The sequence below is a fragment of the Sus scrofa genome, chromosome 13 (genome assembly GCF_054392235.1).
Source record: "Sus scrofa isolate SSC_HxYL_T2T_F1_AM1 chromosome 13, Sscrofa_HxYL_maternal_Yorkshire_Landrace_v2.0, whole genome shotgun sequence".
Lineage (NCBI taxonomy): Eukaryota > Metazoa > Chordata > Mammalia > Artiodactyla > Suidae > Sus > Sus scrofa.
This window is the reverse complement of record NC_139395.1, coordinates 53,415,073-53,441,828: the sequence shown is the minus strand read 5'-3', so window position 1 is coordinate 53,441,828 and position 26,756 is coordinate 53,415,073. Positions and strand designations below refer to the sequence as shown.

The following is a 26,756-nucleotide window of genomic DNA, read 5'->3' as shown; positions in this document are numbered from 1 at the left end:
AGGAGAGACCATTCATCTTATATCCTTGACTTTCATTTTATTATGAGCCGTGGTAGATGTCTTCGTTGCCCACAGATAAATTTCTCTAAAGAGAGCCAGACAGCTGGAGACAGAGGAGGTGTAATGAGAGGAGAGAGTCTGCCTTGGTATTTCTTGAACTTCCTCAGTCTGTGGATGGCTTTGGTGGGAGTGAGCCCACAACCCTCCAGAATTAGCATGATGACTCCTCTGTTTTTGACGAAAGGCAATGCAGAGCTACAAGGTGTCATATACAAATCATCACTTCACACCAGAAGCAAAAATGAATGCATTTGCCTTATTACTAATTTTTTTCTGAAATAAATGCACTTTTATTAGGATACTGGTTTGCTTTGAGGATAGCTTTTGCAGTCCTTTTCTGTACCCAAAAGAAGTTCGTCCATGCCAGTCCACTGCAGTCTGGACCTTTCAGACACAAAATGGGGCCTTGCAGGGTGAAGAGCAGGCTAAAATTAAACAACTGGCCCATTGTTACCAGACCTCATGAGAAACAGTCCTTATTTATCAGGCCTGACGAGCTGTTAAATGTTTTCCCTCTTTTAACTGCAGATGTGTCCGTGTGAGTGGGAACTGTAAACCAAGGGGTACATCTGTTTGAGTTCTGGTCTTTTTAACAGAACAAAATAAACATCTTAGTGGACTTTGAATGAGAAAAGTCAGAGCCCATTTCGACCCATGAAAAATTGATTTATTTCTCCCCAAAGGAAAAGAAGTGGAAAAAAAAAAAAAAAAAAAAACCTTTTAAACAAGTGAGCCTCCCAAGTGGATAGCCCTGACCAGTCCTTTTGACCCTAGAATGAATCAATTACATTTACTTGGAAGACCTTAAACAGAGTGGTGGGGTTTTTTCAGGGAACCACCCTGGTTACTCACAGGTTGGCCTGTTCTTATAAGCCTCCTCTGTCATAAAGACACAAGTTCCCAAGTGACTTTATCTTCACGCTAAGGTTTTTTCAGTGATAAAATAATTTATAAGCTCTCCAAGGCAGAAGTTCTTATATTAATTTGGGTTCTAATTAAATTTTCATTCCAAAGAGAGAGGCAGGGTATATGGAAGCAAAAAAAATAGATTTGTTCTATCCCTTTTCTCAGCGATAGGGAGATAGAAAGAATTAGTTAAAAAAAAAAAAAAAGTGAAAGAGTTTCCCTTATAAATTCTTAATGGTCTATTTAAAGAGCTAGTTCAAAGCTTTAGGACAGAGGGGACAGACATCCATCAGACTAGATTTGCTTCTCTAAACCAGAATTTCTTCAATAAAAATATTCTAGGAAAAGACAAAAAAATAATAATAAATAAATAAATAAATAAAATAAAAATAAATAAAAATTTTTTAAAAATTCTAGGGATAAATAATAGCAATATCTAGTACTTACTGATTCTTAACCAGGAACCAAACTTGTGTTATGTTTTTTTAAAAATTGAAGTATAATTAATTTACAATGTTGTATTAGTTTCAAGTATACAACAAAATGGTTCAGTTTTATATTTATATATATGTATACATATATATATCCCATATATATACATATGTATATATTATTCTTTTTCAGATTCTTTTCCATTATATGTTATTATAAGATATCGAGTATAGTTTCCTGTGCTATACAGTAGGTCCTCATTGTTTACCTAATTGTTAATCCCAAACTCCTCATTTCTCTCTTCCCCGACCCTCATCCTCTTTGGTAACCATAAGTTTGTCTTTTTTGTCTCTGGGTCTGCTTCTGCTTTGTTGTGTAATGCTTTTTATCTGCTCTATCTCAGGATTTCATTCAAGAAAAAAGGTATTAGTATGTGCATTTTGTAAGTGGAGAAACTGAGGCTCCCTGAAGGGTCACCTGACTAGTAATTGTCTGAGTTAGGCTTTGAGCATGATTCTGCCTGGTTTCAGAGTCTGTCCTCTTAACTATTGTGTTATCGCTTCTTACATTTTCTATAAGTGAATGTGTGTGTGTATTTGGGAACCATTCTCTGCACATTTTTCATTCTCTGTCGAGTTATAGATTACTTGGGGCTTTTTCTAGCCAGTGAGCTGAACCAGATAGCTTTTTGGGTTCTGCTCAGGAAATGAGCACCCTTGTCAGGTGTGAATATAGGACCAGATCAGGATTTGGTTGCCATGGCAGCAGGGGTGCAGGATCAGAGAAAGTAATGGCCCATTGGATAGCAAGCAGCAGTGTGGTTAGGGTATCTCACTAGTTTACTGATGGTTACTACTGATTTGTTTCTCTGTAATAAAAACATTGGAAATTTCCAGGTCTTTTTAAAAGGTGACAAAGTAGAATGAAATTAAGAGGGCCTGAGGCTCTTTATTAATTAACTCTGAAGCTCTGAATTACAAGCCACAATCCCATATCTGGGAAGTGAATGCATGTGTGTCTGTGTGTATGTGTAAGCACCAATTATCATTACTTTCAAATACAACATTGAGGCAAGGATGTCTATAGCTCTTTTTAAAACAAATAAAAGTCGGGAACTTGGGGTTATCCGATACAATTTGGAATAGATTTACATGGAGATCCTGCTGAGTAGCATCGAGAACTATGTCTAAATACTTATATTGCAACAGAACAAAGGGTGGGGAAAAAAATATATACATGTAAGAGTAACTTGGTCCCCTTGCTGTACAGCAGGAAAAATAAATAAATAAATAAAACAAATAGAAGTTTGGAGTTCCTGTCTTGGCTCAGCGGAAACGAATCTGACTGGTATCCATGAGGGTGCAGGTTCGAGATCCCTGGCCTCACGCAGGGGATTAGGGATCCACCATTGCCATGAGCTGTGGTATAGGTCACAGATGCGGCTTGGATCTGGCATTGCTGTGGCTGTGGTGTAGGCCAGAGGCTACAGCTCCAATTGGACCCCTAGCCTGGGAACCTCCATATGCCTCAAGTGCAGCCCTAAAAAGACAAAAAAAAAAAAAAAAAAAAAAGAGGGTAGAGGGTTTTTTAAAACAACATGTAAAGAAAGTAGACATTTCTAAGAAATGTTAAACTCAACAGTAAACTTTTTAAACATTACATCCATGAGGAATTCCTGTCTTGGCACAGCAGAAACCAATCCGACTAGGAACCATGAGGTTGTGGGTTAAATTCCTGGCCTCACTCAGTAGGTTAAGGATCTGGTGTTGCTGTGAGCTGTGGTGTAGGTTGCAGACACAGCTCAGATCTGGCGTTGCTGTGGCTCTGGCATAGGCTGGTGACTGCAGCTCCAATTAGACCCCCTAGCCTGGGAACCTCCATATGCAACAGGAACAGCCCTAAAAAGACAAAAGACCAAAAAAAAAAAAAAAAAAAACCATTATATCCATGATATCTTGTTTGGTTTTAGTCATTAAGAAAATACTTTCAATTAAAGGTGTAAAAGAAGAAGCAGAATATTTAACTTTGACCCATTATTCAGATGCTGTTACAATTTAAGCCATGTTCATAAACCGGCAAATATTACCTAATCTGGTAATCCATTAAACATTCATTTGTTTGTTCATTCAGAATACAGACACTGAATGTGTACCATACACTAGGCCCATGTATAGTACCGAGCATGCAGAGATGAAAGACCCTCTTGTCACTGTCTGGCACTGAATCCCCCTGCTGAGCAAGTGGTAAATGTGGCTTTCTCGTCCAAGGGAAACACATCAGGGCCATTAGCTACATTTTATTGCCTCCAGTGACTTTCTGGAAACTGAGAGCCCATGCATTAGGATGCTTAAGTCTTGGATGGCACTCATAGAAGTGAGGAAGGAATGAACAGCTCTTTCCCTGAGTCTCTGACTCCATGTTTGTACCATTTGACTGATGGGGCATGTCAGGGAAATTAGTATTTGGCTGGAAGGAAGATAGTGGAGTTGAGGTGTTCTAAAGCTTGAGTTGTTCTTTGCATGGAATTGTAATGTTAACCATTTGGTATAGCCAAGAATCATTCTGGTCTGTAGAACTAATTTAAAAGTCTTTTCTAAATGCTTTTTGCCTCTAATTTTTTACTAATTATACTTTTGCTTTGACTTCTTGGAGTTCTTTGGAACTCCTTGAATCAGGTACCTTAAAACTAATGTGGAGGTGCTTGCCCTGGGTCATGCTAAAGGCTGGGCTGTGGGGTCTGGTTCCTTTCTTTTTGTAGCACTAAGTTTTCAAGATTAGTTTCTTATTAATAAATTCAAAAGAATCTCTATTTTAAAAAAGGGGGGGGAGGCTTTCCTCTCACCAGGTACTTTTGAAAGTTTAGGACAATTCTGTTTGCATAAGCAATAATTTTAGTTTAGGAAAATTCTGAACTATGTGCATATATAGTAATTTCAGTTCTTTTATGTCTAGTTTAGATTGACAGAAATGCAGCAAATTATTAGGATCTCATCAATCAAGAAAGTAAACATACAACTAAGAAAATAACTTTGTGCAGTCAAGCCAGAGCTTAAAAAAAAACCTCTCCATTGCCTGCCATTTTGAAGATTCCGCTGTCTGTCTCCTCCAGCCATGCAGATAAAGGAATATTGGTCAGGCCTGGAGACCAGTTATAGTTTTGTTCAGACCCAATGAATAATGTAGCTTCAGAGCACGATTATTTTAATGTTCCAACCGTCTTTTAATGTTTCTTTCTTAGCTCCCTTGTCTTAGCTCCTATGACAGCTACTGCAGCAATCAAGTAGCTGCCAAGGCTCTGCTGGACCACAAGAAACAAGATCACCGAGTCCAAGACTTCCTACAGCGATGTTTAGAATCCCCCTTTAGCCGCAAACTAGATCTCTGGAATTTCCTTGATATTCCAAGAAGCCGTCTGGTGAAATACCCTCTGCTTCTTCGAGAAATCTTGAGGCACACACCGAATGATAATCCAGATCAGCAGCACCTGGAAGAAGCTGTGAGTTTGTTTTTTTCTCTCTTCCCTTGTTATTTTCCCCAATGGCTGAATGAAGGGGCCTTGGTACCTGGGACTCAGGATTCTTGGGTTCCAGGCTTGGCTCTGCCTTCAACCATGTTTTGATTTTACAAGTTAATACTACTCCTAATCAGGAGTTCCCGTTGTGGTGCAGTGGAAACAAATCCGACTAGGAACCATGAGGATGCAGGTTCAATCCCTGGCCTTGCTCAGTGGGTCAGGGATCTGGTGTTGCTGTGAGCTGTGGTGTAGGTCACAGACATGGCTCACATCCCACATTGCTGTGGCTGTGGTGTAGGCTGGCAGCTGTAGCTCTGATTTGACCCCTAGCCTGGGAACTTCCATATGCCACAAGTACAGCCCTAAGAAGCCAAAAGGAAAAAAAAAATTAAAAAAAAAAAACATTAAAATACTACTCCTAATCTATAAAATGCAGTATTTACATGAAATGCATTCTCAAGTCCCTTTGATTCTAAATTTTCTTGATTCTGCATAGGTGACTCTGTAATCTGTTACAGTTGCTAACTGAGGGTTAAGATCTCCGTGGAGGGAGTTCCCGTCGTGGTGCAGTGGTTAACGAATCCGACTAGGAACCATGAGGTTGCGGGTTCGGTCCCTGCCCTTGCTCAGTGGGTTAACGATCCGGCGTTGCCGTGAGCTGTGGTGTAGGTCGCAGACGCGGCTCGGATCCCGCGTTGCTGTGGCTCTGGCATAGGCTGGCAGCTACAGCTCCGATTCGACCCCTAGCCTGGGAACCTCCATATGCCGTGGGAGCGGCCCAAGAAATAGCAAAAAGACAAAAAAAAAAAAAAAAAAAAAAAAAAAAAAGATCTCCGTGGAGATTTGAAAATGAATAGCTTTGTTTAGTTAGCAAATGCAAGTTGCCTAAAAGGCATCCTTGCCACAAAGCCTATTTGTGAAGTCAAACACCCATTTAAGACCCAGCTCTCACCAGCCCCACATTGCAGAGTGGAGCCTAGTCCAACCCGCTCACCAGCAACTGTTGAGTATGGGGCTGGGTGGTTTGGGAAATATGGATTCTTCCCTAACAGCAAGAGAAGACCAGGAAAAATGGGGTACATACCGTGAGAATATGGCGAACTATGAACATTCTGCCCAGAGAGGTTGATTCTGATTGGAGTGCTCTGTGGGGCAGGGCACAGGAGATGGAGATGGCAGGCCAGGAGGAGCAAATGGCCTGATCAAAGGTGTGAAGAAATGACAGGGCAGGCATGCCAGGGAATGCCATGGATCAGTCTGTGTGGCATTGATTATACTCAGGAAATAACAGGAGAGGAGGCGGAGATTGGTGGTTCATATTGGTTATAGAGAGTTTTAAATATCAGTTTGAGACATTTTCCCTTTGTTGTGTTTTTGTTTTGTTTTCTAAGTAGTTTGGATTCAAGGTTCAAATCCCAGCTCCATCACTGACACGCTATGTAATCTTGGACATGGTACTCTTCATCTGTCAGATGGGATGGAGGAGACTAAGGGCAGGGAAGCAAGTGGTAGGATACTACAGTGGTCCAGGTGTGCTGTCATGGAAACCTGCGCAGGGAGGTAGCATTGGGGATGGAGGCTAAAAAACCAATTCAGAGGGCTCATTCCCTGTCTGGATCCAGGACAAGAACAAAAGGAGGATATGCATAAGTTATTAGCAAACCAGAAGCCTTGAGCATGGGGAGAAAACTGCCTATATCTTCCCAGAGAGGGGCCTAATAATAAATAGTAACAACAACAGCAATAAAAATAGTAGTGCTCGCTGACATATTTGAATACCTAGTAAATCAGCTTTATGTAATTGCCCTATATGTTATGTATCTGATTTAATCATCATGATAACCTCTGAGATACCTGTTCATGTGAGAGCTATCTTCCTTTTCCAGGTGAGGCTGGGTGAGGGTGGGGGCAGGGGTTAAATAACTTATCCAAGTCCTGGGCCAGCAAGTAATATCCGAACCCTCTCAGTGCAGACTGCAAATCTTGTGGCTTTTCCACTTCTTTATCATCTTATACCTTGGAACTGAAAGCCCGGATGCTTTTTTAAGCCCCTGTTGCCTTTGAAACTGCCCAAAGCTGTGTGGCCACCCGGCTCCGTGGAGGAGCTTCACTGGTACAGAGCTGGGCCAGTTGTCTGTGTCGGGATAGAGAATGAGGAAAGATTATTTCCTGATTCTGATTCACGAGGTGTTTGATGTGTCTGGCAGGCCCAACAAGCACAGACCAGGCTCCCAGTCCAGCACGATGGGGGACACAGGCATCAGGGATGAAACCCATCTCACTTCATCATGTCTGTTTTTATTACTGGGAAAAGCAATAGGGTTGCCTCCCATCCGTATTTCATTCCAGCCAGTGTGTGGTCTGTAGGAATGAGAACAACAGGGAGCTCAAGCTAGTCTAAATAATTACTTTTTAAAGCACACAAGCCTGCTCAGAGTTTCACAGTTAAGTTTTCTTCTTTTTAGTATGCTACATGAAAGAATAATGCTCTGTTTTAAAAAACACACCCAGCAAGCTAAAGTTTAAATTTAAAAACAGGTTAGAATGTGATTGTTTGTGATCTGAAAGGATGCACCAATTTCCCTAATGCATAAAATGTGATGCTATTTTCGAAAGCCGAATCTGCACCTAGTTCTTCAGACAGATGCACGAAGCATGGTAGGTATGCCATGCACTGGAAAATGAAGACTCTACAAAGCAAATCTTCTAAGTTCCCATTTACACAATACAGGCACAGCAATTTTTTCCCCTTCTTTTCAAAATCCTTATGGCTCTACCGTAGATGAGCAGAAATATTTAGCCCTATATTCTTGGGTGCATTGTGACTGTTTGATAACCATATAATACACAGTACCAATGTCACTTGAATTACATGTCCCCTGAATAAATTTTCCACCAAAGAAAGGGGAAAATAAGAGAACTCTAAGTAAGTTGCTTCTACACCGAGCATTCAGTCTTATGATTAGATCTGAAGAAAGGTCTTGCTTTTAATGCAGTGCATAAATTCCACATCTGTATTAGAATTTCTTAAAAGTGTTTTGATAGAGAGTTCCCCCCAAAGAGAACTTCTTAAAATTGGACTTTGGATATTCAGATATGCCAGAGATCTGGCTATTAAATGTTTTAAATTCTAAGGATTGTTTCAGCCAGGAAATGATCCTGCAGCCAATCTCTTCCCTCTGCCCACCCTTGTTCCAATTCCTTTAAAAAATATATATCACTGGAATCAATGGAAAGAACAGTCCTGCTTTTGATGCAAAGCAGTGAAGGCTGCTATTCTGGTCCACATCAGGAGCCGATAAGTAGATGATATTACCACACAAGGGACTAGGCAGACAGGGCTTTCAGATTCCTCTTTGAGGATGATTCCAACATGTGTGGGCTTAATCCCTGTTCTGTTATGGATATCTCTCATCATCTCCCTTTACCAGCCCCTGCCCTTCAGTTTGAACCCAGATGAGAGACGCAGCAATAAATTTAATTTAAATGCATAACTACCACAATCATTTGCTTTTGGCAATTTGCTATATGCAACTTTATTCCTCGCTATACTTCTACAAAGTAAATTCTTCTCAGGAACCGGTGAATATAAATACAAAATACTGGTTTTTTGTTTGTTTGTTTGTTTGTTTTTTAAATACTGTTTTTAATAAGTAAAGGCAGACCCACAGTTACTCTTACATAGACGTAGAATATGGAATAACACTAATTGTTTCCATTGTTTTGTTTCTTTTTATTTTTTTCAAACACCAGAGAAATAAGCAGCATTTGAGAGTAGTCATAGCTGCCTAAGGAACCACGGTGGCGTTTGAGTTTATTAATCTTCATATGATTTGCCAGATGTTCAGTTGCCGAGTTAAATTAGGAAACGAATGCATCTTTATGCCTACAGAATATTTTCCTCCTGGTTTTGTGGATACTTGCAGGAAATTCAGAAAATTGACTCAAGTATTGGTTAATTCCAGCTGCCGAGGTACACCTAGTAATAAATAGTTAACTGATAAGATGAGCCACAGCAATTAATTCTAAGTCTTTAAAAATAAGCAGATAGGTACTCAACAAGCATTAATTGAATTAATTTGGAGGCTTAGTCATAGCTTTAGTATATTTTGTGAAATTTCTTTTTTATTTTTTTGAAAATGACAATAAATCATGAGTTATCTTTAAAAACCAAGAGATGGAGAGTTCCTGTGGTGGCTCAGCAGTAAAGAACCTGGATAGCATCCATAAGGAACCAAGTTCAGTCCCTGCCCTCACTCAGTGGGTTAAGGATCCGGCATTGCCATGAGCTGTGGTGTAGGTCACAGACATGGCTCGGATCTGATGTTGCTGTGGCTATGGTACAGGCCAGCAGCTGTAGCTCCAGTTCGACCCCTAGCCTAGGAATTTCCTTATACCGTGGGTGCAGCCCTAAAAAAATTTTAAAAATAAACATAAATAAAAACCAAAAGGGGGAAAAAAGAAACAAGGAGGAAATTTGTATACCAAACTGATCTATTTATTACATGTTTTGTGTTAGTGAAACTCAGATTAATTTCACAGGATTTGTATTTAATATTGACATCAAAGACTAAAAATTTTTCTTTTGTAACATAAAGAGCCTGTATTTTTAAAAGCAAAATGTTTTATTATTATTATTATCAAAGTAGTGCTAGCTCCAAATTTAGGAAGCAGAGAAAAGTAAAATAAATGATCTTTGAAACTTTTAGTAACTACACACGTGTACAGATTATATGCATCTCTCCATAGGATGTGGTCAGCAGACTTCAGCTCAAAGCCGTAAGGTAGTCTATCAAACTTGAGTGCAAGTGCCAAAGTTATAACTGGGTAGACGTTTTTATCCAGTTGCTTTGGGCAGAAGGCAAATGAAAAATAACCACTTAACAATCTTAGAATTCACTGCCACTGTAACATAAGATCCAGTAGCTTTGCACTGAGTAAAGTCCTCTTTTAAAACCTTGCTTTTCAGAGACTGGTTTATTTTTCCTTTAAGTAAATGTGACCAAGAAGAGGCCTTATTGATAACATTTCTTATCTGTTAAGTTCTTTTCCATTAGTACCACCACAAGAAAAATGGGACTGTTGGGTTTTTCACTTTTAGAGGACAGAGAACTCTGCTGAGGAAGTCATTACTTTGCCTTGAATTGATGTCATTGGGTTTTTACTCAACTAATTTCTTGCTCCTTTGTTTTCTAGAATTTTCTAACTTTTAAATGTATTATTCATATGATAGAACAACACTACATCAGAATAAATGTCCACTGACCATGTCTCAGTGTTATATTCTTGTTGTTTTGTTCTGTTTTGCTTTTTGTGGGGGCTGCACCCTCAGTGTATGGAAGTTCCCAGGCTAGGAGTCGAATCGGAGCTACAGCTGCAGGCCTACACCACAGCTCCAGCAATGCCAGATCCCCAACCCACTGAGTGAGGCCAGGGATTAAACCCACATCCTCAAGGATACTAGTCAGATTCGTTTCTGCTGTGCCACAGCAGGAACTTCTTGTTGTTTTGTTTTGCTTCATTTTGTAATAACAAAAATGTATCCACCATTGCTTTGAAATCCCTCTACCCCTAACTTATTAACATGTACTGTAGGCATAGAGGTGAGTGTATATAGACCAATTGTTCCCACCCTTACTCCTAATGCCTTTCCATTCCTAATTCTCTGACCTTTGTAACTTATTTATGTTTGTGACTAAAAAGATAACCAAACCATTTATTCACACTCAGTTTGCAAATATTAATTGTGGGTTAGATTGAATGTGTATAGAGAGACCTTGAAATGGGGTTTCAAATCCTAAAGGACAATCCCTTTTCTGGACTTTTTTTTTTTTTTTTTTTTTTTGTCTTTTCCAGGGCCACACCCACAGCATATGGAGGTTCCCAGGCTAGGGGTCTAATCGGAGCTGTAGCCGCTGGCCTACACCACAGCCACAGCAACTCGGGGTCCGAGCTGCATCTTCAACCTACACCATAGCTCATGGCAACGCCGGATCCTTAACCCACTGAGTGAGGCCAGGGATCGAACCCACAACCTCACGGTTCCTAGTCAGATTTGTTAACCCCTGAGCCAAGACAGGAACTCCCCTTTTCTAGACTATTATGTTCTGTTTTGTTTTCTTTCCTTGGCCACATTTTTTATATGCCTGTATTTTCAGCATTGTGAGCATGTTTTAAGAGATGTGCGCCATGAAGCTCAGTGGTTCTAAGTTCCGCATATTGAAAGTAGCACTTTATGCAGTTCCTGTAGTGGCGCAGTGGTTAACGAATCCAACTAGGAACCATGAGATTGCAGGTTCGATCCCTGGCCTTGCTCAGTGGGTTAAGGATCGGGCGTTGCCGTGAGCTATGGTGTAGGTTGCAGCCGCGACTCGGATCCTGAGTTGCTATGGCTCTGGCGTAGGCCGGGTTCTACAGCTCCGATTAGACCCTTAGCCTGAGAACCTCCATATGCCTCAGGAAGTGGCTCTAGAAAAGGAAAAAAAAAACAAAAACAAAAAGAAAAGTAGCACTTTATATCTCTTCCTCTCAAATAAAATTATGCATCAATGTTAGTTTTATATGTAATATAAATCTCTGTATATGTATACTGTATTTATCTATATGTTTTGATGTATAGATGGATAGATTAAAAGCATTTTTTCCCCTTTTCCCAAGCAGCAACGTAGAAAACAGAATCTCAGAATTAGATTCAAGTGTATCATAGCGACTTTCTAAGCTGAGTCCCCTGGCCATGTTAGTGTGGATGGTTTGCTTACTTTTTCCATACATCATACATTCTTTTTGTTTTCACAGATAAACATCATTCAGGGAATCGTGGCAGAAATCAACACCAAAACTGGAGAATCTGAATGCCGCTATTATAAAGAGCGACTTCTTTACCTGGAAGAAGGCCAGAAAGACTCCCTGATCGACAGCTCAAGAGTACTGTGTTGTCACGGCGAACTGAAGAATAACCGGGGTGTGGTGAGTGGTTACTCCCTTCAGTGGTCTCATCCTAGCCTCCAGCCCAAATGCTTAATCCATTTGATGTTGAGCCTCCTGTTACTATGCCTTCCCTATCCAGGGTCACATTCTTTAGACAAAAATTGCTTTTTCAGTGTCTTTTATATAATTTTTATATATTTATATATTAGATAGCTATAACTCATAAAGTATACATTATATATATATATTTTTAAATTTCATGACCACTACATACTCAGAAAAATTTTCAAAACCAACATAGAGTTGCTGACTTTTTCTCTGTTTGGTCATGACCTTCAAAAACAAAACAAACAAACAAAAACAAATACAAGCAGTTTTCTGAACGCAACCAAAAAAAAAAAGTTTAAAAAATTTTTTTAAAAATACAAACAGGGAGTTCCTGTCGTGGCGCAGCAGAAATGAATAATCCAACTAGGAACCATGAGGTTGCAGGTTCAATCCCTGGCCTCACTCAGTGGGTTAAGGATCCAGCGTTGCCCTGAGCTGTGGTGTAGGTCAAAGATACGGCTCGGATCTGGCATTGCTGTGGCTCTGACGTAGGCTGGCAGCAACAGCTCCAATTAGACTCCTAGCCTAGGAACCTCCATATGTTTCTAAAAGGACAAAAAACCAAAAAAAAAAAAAAAAAAAGTAATAATACAAAACAGTTACCATCTCCCACTTTGACATTAGAAAATGATGGGTAATTTTAATCAGATATTACAAGTATATGATCTCATAAAAACAGCTCTTAAATTGAATTCATTTAGCTTCGTGAGAAATGCTTCTTCTTTATGAATTGGTACCTAAGCACAGACTGACATTTTGAGACCAGTTTTTTGTTTATATACAGACCATTGGCTGTATATCTAGCTCTGTCCTGTAGATACTCAATTTCTTGGCTTTTATTCCTCAGTAGATATTGAAAGTATTGCTCAGAGTTCCCTTCGTGGCTCAGAGGTTAACAAATCCGACTAGGATCCATGAGGATGTGGGTTCAATCCCTGGCCTTGCTCAGTGGGTTAAGGATCTGGCGTTGCTGTGAGCTATGGTGTAGGTCGCAGACGTGGCTTGGATCCCATATTGCTATGGCTGTGGCGCAGGCTGGAGCTTTGGCGTAGGCTGGCAGCTGTAGCTCTGATTTGACCCCTAACCTGGAAACTTCCATATGCCATGGGTGCTGCCCTAAAAAGCAAAAAAAAAGAAAAGAAAAAGAAAGTATTCCTCTTCTTCTATCATAATAACTTGTACAGATCTCCCCTGGAGGGCTTACTACAGTGTGTTACGATTCTGCATCTTTCCATCAGTATCTTCCATTATACTATGCTCTTTTTTTTTTTAAGACGTGAAATTCAATTCCAATTTTTATAATTAGAGTCAATAACTATAAAATTAGATTTTAATTAATATTATCAGAAGAAACGTAACATTAAATTTTTTGAATTATAAAAACTGGTCATATTATTTAGTGAATAGTGAATTAAGTGACTAATGTAGAAAATCACCATTTTACATGTGGCTTTTAATCATCTTATAATTATACTGTGCTCTTTTAGCATAGAGACCGTGCCTTGTCAATCCCCAACTCTTATGGGGGCCTGGCACATACTAAGGCACTCAGTAATGTTAGGTGAATGAATGAGTGAATGAATGAATAAATTCTTACATGAAGGAAAAATGGATTTGAATTATATGAGAGTTCAAAATTCGTTCAATTCACCAGGCTATTTCTTTATGTAGTCAATAGAAATTAATGCTAATCTGTAATATAGACGTATATAATTTAAATATATTATGTATAATGTATATAATATTCTATTTTATATATTTGAATTTCAGTATTGAGAAAGACAGTCTCTACTTCTTTAGTGTTTCATCTCTAATATCTAGCCAACCCTTAGAATGAAAGCCAAAACTAGATTGAAAAGCTCTTAATAAAGCTTTGATGATTCAAAGGATGCCCTTTTGACCTAGATTGAACAGGGGCGTTCATGAGCAGGCTTGAAAGTGTTGTTTGAAATCATAGAGTACATGTCGCAGCACCCATTATCCATGCTGCTGTAAATCTAACCAGCTGTTATTGCAACAGAGGTTATGAGACCTGTCTCAGGCCACTGGTTGAAGAAGTGTTTCTGTTTGACTAAGGAGTTACTGATTGCCAGAAAGCTCCATTCTGGTTTTTGCTGATTTTGGAAAACACTAGTGGACTTACAATGTCTGATGCTCTGGCTCCTCCAACATTCTTTCTCAGGAGCCCTTGAAAAATAATCAGGAAGATGCATTACTCCAGGAAATGAGTGCCTGTTCCCTTTCTGTCCATCAGTCAAAGACTGAGATTCTCTGGCTTGCTGTGCCTAGGGCATTAAAGATGAACTCTTTCTAGTTCATGTGGCAGGCAGATAGAATTTTGAGAACAAAGATTTCTTTTGGGGTGAGAGATTTGTTTTTATTTGTTCATTTTACCCCTGGTAGAATTGTAAAAGTCATTATGAACAAAACCCTGAGTCAGAAAAAAAAAATCTCAATAATTTGAGGGCAACAAGGAGCTGTGACTAAGAAGGGGAATTCTCAGTGAACATTCATAAAATAAGGGATTTTTTTATTTTATTTTATTTTATTTTATTTTATTTTATTTTATTTTATTTTATTTTATTTTGCTTTTCAGGGCCACACCCACAGCATATGGATGTTCTCAGGCTAGGGGCTGAATCAGAGCTACAGCTGCCAGCCTATGATACAGCCACAGCAACTCGGGATCAAAGCCACGTCTGTGACCTATACCACAGCTCACCACAATGCCAGATCCTTAACCCTCTGAGGATCTAACCTGCAACCTCATGGTTACTAGTCGGATTCATTTCCGCTGTGCCACAGCAAGAACTCCAAAGGATATTTTTTAAAGGTTGCCCAGACAAGATGAGTTCAAACCTCCTACCTTGGCTAGAAGATTGATTAAAGTAGTAATGGGATAAAAATCTCTTTTTTGTTTTTAGTATGTGAAACAATGACTAACCCCTTCCTTTCCCTTCCCGTCCCAATTTGCCAAAGAAAAGTTTTAACGTTCTCTCTACCATAGCTCCCACACCAAAAAAAAAAAAAAAAAAGCCCTTAACTTGATTATTTTGTGCTTTACTCTGTTTTTCAATCTTCAAACCTCCCCCTTACCCATTCACACCAATACAGAACCATCATTATTTGTGTTTCTTCTAGCCAATATTTGGTTGAGCTTTAGTTTCTGCAGTTTTTGGTGTGTGTGTGTGTGTGTGTCCCCATCTATCTGTCCGTGGGGTTAGATGACCCACAGTATCTTTTCTTCCAAATAGAAAACTGATAATTCTTTTTTTTTTTTTTTTTTTTGTCTTTTTGCCATTTCTTGGGCCGCTCCCGCGGCATATGGAGGTTCCCAGGCTAGGGGTCGAATCGGAGCTGTAGCCACCGGCCTACGCCAGAGCCACAGCAACGCGGGATCCGAGCCGCGTCTGCAACCTACACCACAGCTCACGGCAACGCCGGATCCTTAACCCACTGAGCAAGGGCAGGGACCGAACCCGCAACCTCATGGTTCCTAGTCGGATTCGTTAACCACTGCGCCACGACGGGAACTCCTAAAACTGATAATTCTGAGTGTACTTCCCTGGCCCCAAATCAAGATTTTAACGTGAGTTTCCAGCCTCACTCTTCTGGTCTTCTCTTTGACTTCCCTGGGCTGACATTCCCAAATATTTCCACTGGAAAACCAGAGCCAGCTGCAAGGTCATGGATCTTCTCACCTCAGCTTCCCACATTTCCAAGCTGTGGAAAGAGTCTGGCACTTGGAGTTGTATGGAGCCAATTTACTCCTGCTCCACCCAGTAAAATTGCTTTCATGATGTGGTTTGAGACAAGCCTTTATTTTTGAGATTCTCTTATTGCCCACAGCACACACATCAATTGTCAGCCTTTTAAGCACAACCTCTTCAGAGCACTGAGGTTCTTATGAACTTACCCGAGAAGAACAACTTCTTTGATCATCCTTCTTTGTGGCTGCAGCCACATGTACTGCTTTCCTCTGGGCTGGGCAGTGTTCTGAGCTGGGAAGCCTGGATGAAGCTGATAATCAGCTCTGTGGTTGAAGAAACAAGTATTTTATGGATTTGGGGAGCAAGGATTAATATTAGGCTCTGATAAGGATTAATATTAGTCTCATCCTTTATAGACTATTACTCATTTTGATCTTTTAGAGTTATCTTGGGTACAGTAAACCAAAACCAGGTGAGCACTAACTTCTTTTTCCTTCAATATGTCCTTCATTGTGTGGAGTTTGTCTTTTTTTTTTTTTTTTTTGTATATGCCCAGAAGAACATACTGGAGGCTATATGTGTCTGCACAGGTTGTAAATTGCCCCTGGAGTCGGCAGACATGGCTGTAGGTATCTTAAGGCAGAAAAGTCTTCTTCAGTGGGGCCCTAGGGAGGCACTCCTATAGGAAAGGCAATGGATGCATCTAGAAATGCCTTCAACCTCCAACTTCTGTTCTCCTGGAGGTAAATTTGAGCCTAGAACTTGAGAAGCCAGTGTGAACCTGGTACCCTCTTATCCAGGTCCATTATTAACCATTTGCTAGATGATTGCTTAGGGGAATCCTGTGGATTCTTTTCTTCCAGAAACTGCATGTTTTCCTCTTCCAAGAAGTGCTTGTGATCACTCGAGCCGTCACCCACAATGAACAGCTCTGCTACCAGTTGTACCGACAGCCTATCCCCGTGAAGGACCTCCTGCTGGAAGACCTGCAGGACGGAGAAGTGCGGCTGGGCGGCTCCCTGCGAGGGGCATTCAGCAACAATGAGAGAAGTATGGGGGACTGTTTGTTTTGACCTGTTGAACATCTTTGGTTGTGGTGGTGTGGAGGGAGTGGCTGGCTGGTGAAAAGGGAAGAGCCATGGCCTTGGAGTCAAATGGCCTTCCAGTTTGTTTCATTACTTGTGTAACCTTATTCAACCTCTGTGAGCCTGAGTTTCCCATCTGCAGAGTGTGGCGTGGGGAGGTACATGCGTTACCTACTTCATAGGGTTGTTAGAAGGACTGAGAAGATATTGCAGGAGTTCCCATTGTGGCACAGCGGAAATGGATCTGGCTAGGAACCACGAGGTTGCCGGTTTGACCCCTGGCCTCGCTCAGTGGGTTAAGGATCCCCCGTTGCTGTGACACGGCTCAGATCTGATGTCATTGTGGGTGCAGCGTCGGCCGGCAGCTGTAGCTCCAATTGGACCCCTAGCCTGGGAACCTCCATATGCTGCAGGTGTGGCCCTAAAAAGCAAAAAAAGAGTAAGACATTGGAGCTGACCTGCCTGCACATAACTGGTGCCCCTTAAGCTCCCTTTCTCTGACTCCTTCCATTGGATAAAAACATTCTTAGGACCATACAGTCCCTATATGACTACAGTTGCATAACATGGATTTTTGTAGTTGAACTGGCAAACTTACCTCTAACGAGACACAACTATGGGCAACTGGGTTGAGGGTTTATCTCTAATTACTTGAACTGGCTTCTCTAACTTGAGACTTGATAAACAAAGGAATTAACCAAGAGACACTTAAATAGCAATGTTCACCAAGTATTTTCTATGTGTCAAACACTCTTGCAAGCACTGATGAACCAAACAGCTCAATTCCTTGTAAGCCCTGTGGAACCTACATTATAACACAGGAGATAGGTGAGTAGCAATTAAATATTCCAGGTACTGTTATGAAAACTAAAACCCAGGAAGGAGATGGAAAGGGATAGCAGTAGGAGGTCTGTTTAAGATGAAATGGTCAGGGATGTCTTCTTTGAGAAAGTAGCATTTGAGCCTCTTGGGTTAATATCAGCATTGTATTGTCAAAGTAATTAATGTATACTGCCTCTTACCTCCTCACCAATCCCTCCACCCTAGTGGAATAGTACTTAAATTTCTCAAGTGCTGACTATATATGCCAGGCATAAGTATAAGCACTTAAATATTTTATCACATTTATCCTTCTTAATAACCATCTAAGGTAGGTTCTCTTTGTTTTCCCCATTTTACAAAGAAAGAAACTGAGACATAGAGGACTTAAGGCATTTGCCCCACAGCAAGGAGTGGAGCCTGAATCTATCTGAAGCTAGTCTATTGGCTACAGGGATCGTGCAGGGGACTGAATGAACTCACATGCTTCTGTGAACTGCATGCAAGTAGACACATGGGGCCCATTAAATGCCAATTAATGTTGTTATTAAACTTAGTCACATGTCTTCCATACTATGCACTACCAGTTTTTAAAGGCAGGTAGCCCCTCTTGAGGTTATGAAAATGTCACTTCATTTTTTTTTTTTTTTTTTTTTTGTCTTTTTGCTATTTCTTTGGGCCGCTTCCGCAGCATATGGAGGTTCCCGGGCTAAGGGTCTAATCAGAGCTATAGCCACCGGCCTACGACAGAGCCACAGCAACGCAGGATCCGAGCCGTGTCTGCAACCTACACCACAGCTCACGGCAACGCCGGATCCTTAACCCACTGAGCAAGGGCAGGGACCGAACCCGCAACCTCATGGTTCCTAGTCGGATTCGTTAACCACTGCGCCACGACAGGAACTCCCTCACTTCATTTTAAAATGAAACCCCGTTATAAGAGTTCTGTGTCTTTACATATCTTCTCAGTCATTGGATACTAAATGTACAGGTACTGTGGAGGGTCATGGGCCTGTTGGCTGTTACAAAGAGCGTCTTAAACTTGAAAAAGCTCTAGCTTGGGGCAGTTGAAATTACACATTATCAGGTGCACATCAGATGTATGGAATCCAAATCTTTAAGGGTAGGATCCCAGGATCTACATTTTTAACATACTCTTAGGAGATTTTGATATGCAGCCAGATTGATACCCAGTTCTCTGGGGTCCCCTAAAATACAAGATTTCATTCTGTGCTGATTTGCTAGACCTGTGTCAATACCTGTTGATTGATGGAGGCTGCAGGGTGGAGCCGAGCCATGTCCTGGATCAGTGGGACACAATTAGTAATGAATTGGTGATATCTGCTGTGGGTACTGGGGGTTCGTGGCACTGCATGTCTTGCCTTTGGCTTGGAAAAATACCTGTCCCTTAACCTTTTTTTTTTTTTTTTTTTAATGTGTTTTTCATTTCTAGTTAAAAACTTCTTCAGAGTAAGTTTCAAAAATGGATCCCAAAGTCAGACCCACTCACTGCAGGCCAACGACACCTTCAACAAACAGCAGTGGCTCAACTGTATTCGTCAAGCCAAAGAGACAGTTTTGTGTGCTGCTGGCCAGGCTGGGGTACTTGACTCTGAGGGACCGTTCCTAGATCCCGCCACCAGGGGCAGGGAGCTACAAGGAGAAACAAAACTTGAGCAGATGGACCAGTCAGACAGTGAATCAGATTGTAGTATGGACACGAGTGAAGTCAGCCTAGACTGTGAGCGCATGGAGCAGACAGACTCTTCCTGTGGGAACAGCAGGCATGTTGAAAGCAATGTCTGACAGAAGCATGTACTTCTTGGAAGTACCCTGTGTCTTACCTGTACAGTATTTGCATTCCACACATGGAACGATTTGGAGAAGCACTTTTTAATACTTGTGTGACCATGTTCACCCAGTTCTCTTCTATCTGTACTTTTGTCCCTGTACTGTAACTGCCAATCTGTCTAAGCTGGAATCTGTGGCAACTGTTACCCTGTATTGTATTTACCAAGTGTCTGGATGGCTGGAGAAGTACTTGAACAAGTTACTTTTCATTGTCTTGCTGGATTTTTAAAAATAGAAAGCCTCTGTAAAGTACTGTTTCATGTAGTTTGCTGAAAGAGTCCTTCAGTATTTTTCTAGCTCCTTACAGGGTTGCTGAAGACATGAAATGAAATGCAAAGGGCTTTGCAAACAGGATATGAGGAAGTCACTTGTGTGTCATGATGGCATTTGAAGGAGAACTGGGAAAGATCAATGTTTCAAGTGAAATTGGTTCAATGTCATCCAACCAAAAAGCATGAAAACATCCCTGGGGCTTTTGAAGGCTTAATTTTGCAAAGGAAGAAGCACTGTCTTGACCTTGCAATTTCATCTGATGCAAATTTGATGCAGTCATCTCTTAGAACATGAAATAGAGTCTGACCTTAAAAGGACCAGCGCAAAAGCAGCTGTCAGCACTAAAGCTTGAACTAAAATGTGCATTGCACCAGGAAGTCTCTTCCATAGATGCTGGCTGGCCTTACAGAGCCATTTCTAGCCTAAGACATCAGAAGAAAACTCATCAAAGGGCCTGAGGAAACCTGGCAAGATAACAAAAAGGCCAATCTTTGCTTCGTTTCATCTGCCTGGGACTACTCATACTTTAGAGTGTGAATGAAGAGATGAGGACAAGAGACTGCAGCCGAGTCAGTGACTCTGTTTATAGAAACATGTAAGAAGAATTTGGAAAAAGTGCTCCTTCGTGACCTTATGTGGGAAGCATTAAAAGAGAAAAGCACAGTCCAGTGTCCTTCTGGGAAAGGCCTTGGGTTTTCCCGCTCTGCCTTTGGGTCATCAGTTTGCTGTCTCTGTCTCTGTACTGGGATCGGAATCACAGTTACATTCTCCAGAGGCCAACTTAATTAACTCTATGATTAATTAGGATCAGTTAGCCAAACTTGTAACCTCTTTGTCCAGCCTTGATTTACAATGCAGGGTGGGTCACAGACCTTGGAAGAAAGGTAACTGAATACATACACAGATAAGCTCCCTGCGAGTGTAAATATTAAAGATGACTTGTGCAAAATTGTACCCACACCAGCACTAGTAGAAACGGTTCTAAATTATTGCCAAAAAAAGGTTTTGCTTTTTTTTTTAATCTTCTGTGTCATTCAAGTTTACAGAAAGGAAAGCAGTAAATACTATGTTGTCATTTTATTATGTACATCTGTCATGTACATTCAAAGAAGCTGTGTGACAAGATTTATCAATGTAAAAACAAGGTATATTACTTATTTTTCAAAAAAAAAAAGTTGTAGTCAATTTTATCCTGTAAAGCCTATTTCTGTATTTATAGATTTTAAACATGGTGATTTTTTTTCTATTACAAGTTTATTTAAAACTGCTTTGTTTCTTCAGTTGTTATTGATTTGGCGAGTGAATGAACCTGCTGCAGATAGAAACAGAGAAAAGCCGAGAAAGGTTGTTTGATGGTGGGGAAAAGAATGAATCATTCTTTGCAGGAGCCATCAGCCACTTTGGCCAGCCTGTTGAGAAAAGTCTGTCAAGGGCTGGCCTATGGGAAGAAAGTCAATGAATGTTTTCATGAAATGAATGTTTTTGTATACTGGCCTTAAACTTTTCTGGAAGCATTTCAAATAAATTACATTAAAATGCCATCTTCTTTGTGTACAGTATTTACCCTACAAACACCAAACTTCACCCATCTTCCTGGGAGATTCTTTCTGAAATTTTCGATTGTACCCAAAAACACACTTTATTTTTGTTTTTTTTATTTATTTATTTTTTGCTTTTACAGGCCACACCTGCAGCATACAGAGGTTCCCAGGCAAGGGTTCCAGTTGGAGCTATAGCTGCCGGCCTACACCACAGCTCACGGCAACGCCAGATCCTTAACCCACTGAACAAGGCCAGGGATCAAAGCCACAACCTCATGGTTCCTAGTCAGATTTGTTTCCTCTGCGCCACAGCAGAAACTCCCCAAATACACACTTTAAAATAGGATGTGAGGAGTTCCCACTGTAGCACATCGGGATCAGCAGTGTCTCTGCAGCACCAGGACATAGGTTCAATCCCTGCACAGTGGGTTAAAGGACCCAGCATTGCCACAGCTGTGGCACAGGTCGAAACTGTGGCTTGGATCTGATCTCTGGCATGGGAACTCCATACGCTGCAGGGTGGCTAAAAATGAAAAAAAAAAAATAGGATGCAGGTTGAGATAAATGCTTTGATTTGATCTATCAAAGCTCTTGAAGAACTCATTCCTAAGATCTCTTTTTTCAAAAATTCTCTACTCATTTGTTTATTCATTTTTAACAACTACATCTTGAATCTGTACATGTACCAAAGGACGTCATGATTGTTACGGAAAAGTGTGACTTTCACTGCTAGTGCAGGTGACTGTTGATGAACTTGAGGCTAAGTAAGAGAAGGCACATTTTGCTTTGAAATTCTTCCTGGAATTTCAGTCTGCTTTTTCTTTCATTAAAATGCTTAGTTTTATCCCCCCACAGAATAGTTTTTAAAGAAAAGCCTCAAAGTTTGAAGCATTTGGTAGCCAATTCTTAGTAGCATATTAGCCCAGTAAGGCTGGTAGTTAATCTTATCTTTATAACAAGCTCTCACCATTTTCTTGAAAATACTGTTAATTCCCAGATTAGTCAAGATACGTGAATAAATAAAAGTCCAAATTTTTTCCCAAATGAAAAGTGATTCCTTGTTCTCATCTTGCTTTTCTTCCCTCCTCTTCATCCTCCTTGTCCTTCTTCAGTGTCACTTTGGATGTTTCTTCCACTTTTTACTCCCCTGACTGTGTTGGCTTTGTTATTAAAGAGTGTGTCTACTAGTATATTCGAAAATATTTGCATTGACATTTAGTGGGTTAGTACACATGACTGAGGGCTAAATGGTTCTGAGTTTATTTTCAAGATGTTATTTGACACACAACTAAATGTAATCCTCACGGTCTAAATGAAAGTCAGAACAAAGAAAAGAATCAGAACTAGCAATTTTATGCAAAATTAGAGTGTGGTCTCAGCTTCTGTGTAGTGGTCACCGCCATGGACTGCTTTCGTTTCCATTCCTAACATACTTTGCAGCGGCTAAGAATGCAGAACCCTTCATAACTTCAGTCCTGTTTTAACAAAGTCTCTGTGGTTTCAGGAAACTGCAGCCCACCATGGTGGTGAACAAGCTGTTCAAAGTTTCCATTTACGTTCTATGTCCGCTTTTCACTGATTCCGTAGAAGCCTTGGAGGATTTCTTGGAGAACTTATTCAAGAGAGCATCTGACCACAAATTTCACTTGGGTCTTTTTTCCTCATCTCGCTCCCCTCTCCATTGTGGAAAAAGCCACTGACCATCTCCTCTGATTGATGAAGTTGATATATTTGATTCATGCTATCTCATTTATTGACGGAATTCTAGAATTTATCGTACTGGAAATTTGAAGAGAACTCAAGCCCAAACTCACCAGAAGGAATCTAGAGATCATGAAGATTTAAAAGCTTTCCCAGGAGTTCCCGTCATGGCGCAGAGGTTAACGAATCCGACTAGGAACCATGAGGTTGCGGGTTCGGTCCCTGCCCTTGCTCAGTGGGTTAACAATCCAGCGTTGCCGTGAGCTGTGGTGTAGGTTGCAGATGCGACTCAGATCCTGCGTTGCTGTGGCTCTGGCATAGGCTGGTGGCTACAGCTCCAATTCGACCCCTAGCCTGGGAACCTCCATATGCCGCGGGAACGGCCCAAGAAATGCCAAAAAGACACACACGCACACACCAAAAAAAAAAAGCTTTCCCAGTGAACGCACAATGAAAAAACGGAACTGTGTTAAAAATACCTAGAGGGCACTTATACAAACAAGTTTGCAAAGCAACCACTGCTTGTTGCATCTTATTTCTTTCCTCCAGGCTTGGATGGCACTTCAATCAGCTATATAAATCTACACAGACGAAGCAATTTCTCAATTGACTTAGAGGATTAGCAAGGAATTAGAAATGGCACTATGTATCCTTGAGAAATGATTATCTAGTTCAGGAAACTGGACATGAATTCACACACAGACACACCTCAATATTAATGAATTGTGTTATCTCACCCATAAAGGTTTGAAAAATGGCATCCTGAGTGTCCTACTCACCCTCAGTGAAATGGGGACACTGTAAATCCTTAGGCCATTTAAAAAGTGAGTATATGTGACATCACTTTGAAAACTCTTTTAAGAGCTAGTTGTTTTCATTGTTGTTATTGAGTAATCACTTTTTTTGACCACACTCACACCATGCAGAAGTTTCCAGGCCAGGGATCGAACCTGCTCCACAGTAGTGACAACGCTGGATCTTTCACCTGATGAGCCACCAGAGAACTCTGATAATCACTTTTAAAGTCACACATGGTGTTATGAAATTTCACAAATGTATGCCCTGGGCTGAGGTCTTTTTTCATTCTGCTGCATATTTGAGGGGTGAGGGTGGAGATGGCTTCTTAACCCAGAGAATCTGGAATGTTTTCTCATATTTTTTTCACTGATTCCTTTTCACAATTTTCTATTTTCTCTTTCAGGATCTCCAGAGTGAGAGAGATTGAACCTCCTGGATCTGGTCTCTCCCCTCCTGGACTGGTTCTCATATATTTTTCTTTCTTTATTCCTACTTTTTAATTCTTAATATTTTGTTCACACTCATGGAAATTTCTTCACCTTTATCTTCTAACTCTTCTAATTTGGAGAGAAGGTTTTTATTGCTAACCCTTTTTATTTCCTTTTTTTTTTTTTTTTGGTCTTTTTGTCATTTTAGGGCAGCACCCACAGCATATGGGCATTCCCAGTCTAGGGGTCCAATCAGAGCTGTAACTGCCAGCCTACACCACAGTCACAGCAACACCAGATCTGAGCCATGTCTGAGACCTTCACCACAACTCACGGCAACGCCAGATCCTTAACCACTGAGCAAGGCCAAGGATCAAACCCACAACCTCATGGTTCCTAGTCGGATTTGTTTTCTCTGCACTATGAGAACTCCTCCTTTTTCTTTATTCCTGTTCTTAAAGCATCCCTATTCTTTTTAGTGAAGGCATTATCTTTGCTAAACTCAGGGCGTCATAGTTTTGTTGGATTTTTCTCCTTCTTGCATTATTTGTGTATCTGGGGATAATAATAGTAATTTATGGGATTGTTTATTTTTGTTTACCTCTCCAAATTGCTCTCATCCTGATTCATCCTTTTATGTGACTGTGCAGTATATGGGCTCCTGCTCTTTTTTTTTTTTTTTTTTTTTTTGCTTCTGGTTTTATTTGGCCAAAAGGAAATCTTTGCATGATATCAGAGAAAGGGAAAAGAGTGAGGTTAGGGTATTTATTTCCCTGGCTTTCTCTTCAAAGAACTGTCTTGGTGGAGTTCCTATTGTGGTGCAGCAGGTTAAGAACCCAACTAGTATCCATGTGGATACAAGTTCAATCCCTGTCACTCAGTGGGTTAAAGGATCCAGCATTGCCGTGAGCTTGATGTAGGTCCTAGATCTGGTATTGCTGTGGTTGTGGCATAGACCAGCAACTGCAGCTCCCATTCAACCCTAGCCTCGAAACCTCCATATGCCACAGGTGTGGCCCTAAAAAAAAAAAGAACTCTCTTGGGCTGATTGCCTCTTGACATGAAGTCACTACTCCTCTCAAGGAGTACTTTCTGAGTTCCAGTAACCCTTCCATCCTAAGATGGAAACACCCCCCCGTCACTTGCCCCAGAATACTGTATTGTCCCTGCACCCTGCCCACAACTTTATCTAAAGTTCCTTTTTAAACCTTCTTCAAACTAATATAATTTACATATGCTCCTGAGCCTGCTGAACCTCTGATGGATACTGGTTGGTATCTAATATGATAAAAATTACATACAGGTGCTGTCATCATCATCAAGGGATCATCCCACCATCTGCTTCCTATTTTTTTGGCCACACCCACAGCATGCAGAAGTTCCTGGGCCAGGGACTGAACTTGTGCCACATCTGTAATCAGAGCCACAACAGTGATAATGCTGGATCCTTAACCCAATGAGCCACCAGAGAACCCCTGCTTCCTATTTTCATATGTTGTGGCTCAAGGATATGAAGATCTTTAGAACTATCAAAGATGGAATTTATTTTTCTATTTCCTATTGTGATCAGTAATTTTCTGAGAAGAGACATGAAAATATCTTTCAAAAAAAAAAAAAAAAGAAGGCAAAATAAAAACTTTTTCAGGCATAAAAAAGCTGAAAGAGTTCACCAGGAGACATATGCTGCAAAAACTGTTAAAGGACCTTCTTTCAAAAAAAAAAAAAAAAAAGGAGTTCCCGTCGTGGTGCAGAGGTTAACGAATCCGACTAGGAACCATGAGGTTGCGGGTTCGGTCCCTGCCCTTGCTCATTGGGTTAACGATCCGGCGTTGCTGTGAGCTGTGGTGTAGGTTGCAGACACGGCTCGGATCCAGCGTTGCTGTGGCTCTGGCGTAGGCCTGTGGCTACAGCTCCGATTCAACCCCTAGCCTGGGAACCTCCATATGCCGCAGGAGCGGCCCAATAAATAGCAAAAAGACAAAAAAAAAAAAATTTAAAAATTAAAAAAGAAAAGAAAAGAGAAAGAAGAAGGAAAGAAAGAAAGGCAACATACAGGAAACTATGCTTTGAAGACTCTGGACACCAGGCAATGAAGGACAGTGCCCCTGAGAAAAGGAACAAATGGATAAGCCCCGTGTTTGCTCCAGCTTACAGCCTCGAGATGATTAGCAGGGGCAGGAAACCCAGCCTAGCCCAGTGAAGTCCCTAAGTGGAAGAGATGTGGCTGAGAGTTTGAGGAGACCAAGACAGCTACAATTTAGAGGACAAAGAGAGGCCTGCATGAGAGAAAACCTCAGGGATCTGGAGAGAGGACCGCCCCCCACCCCAGGTACTCAGATGAGTACTGATCAGTTCATACACAGGAGAAACTACCCAAGGGTGGGGAGAACTATCCAAAAGGATTAGCAAGAACTCACGCAGTGCTGGGAATAGTGCCCATTCCCACAAACCACACTTGAAGAATATCATAATTGGGTAAAGCACTCAGAAGGGCCTGAAAAGTAGTGGGGGATAATTAGCCCTAGCATAAACACTACTCTGGTTCCACCTAACAAATCTTAGAGACCAAAAAAGACCAAGCAATTCCAAGTAACTTAACTGCA

General features: G+C 40.9%; 1 protein-coding gene across 16 annotated transcripts in view; it reads left to right on the top strand.

Annotated features, from left to right (window-relative positions):
* ARHGEF3 (Rho guanine nucleotide exchange factor 3) overlaps window positions 1–21,226 on the top strand; it is a 343,125-nt gene extending 321,899 nt beyond the window's left edge. For 15 of the 16 annotated variants that reach the window (XM_021068992.2, XM_084988719.1, XM_084988712.1 and 12 more), the window contains 4 exons: window positions 4,637–4,894; window positions 11,708–11,878; window positions 16,521–16,707; window positions 19,015–21,226. In XM_021068992.2, coding sequence (XP_020924651.1) covers window positions 4,637–4,894; window positions 11,708–11,878; window positions 16,521–16,707; window positions 19,015–19,367 — 969 coding nt within the window. In that variant the 3' untranslated portion in view covers window positions 19,368–21,226. Of the gene's footprint in view, window positions 1–4,636; window positions 4,895–11,707; window positions 11,879–16,520; window positions 17,024–18,392 lie in introns of all 16 variants that reach the window. The other variant, XR_014823385.1, reaches the window with a different exon arrangement.
* Window positions 21,227–26,756: the final 5,530 nt, after the last annotated feature.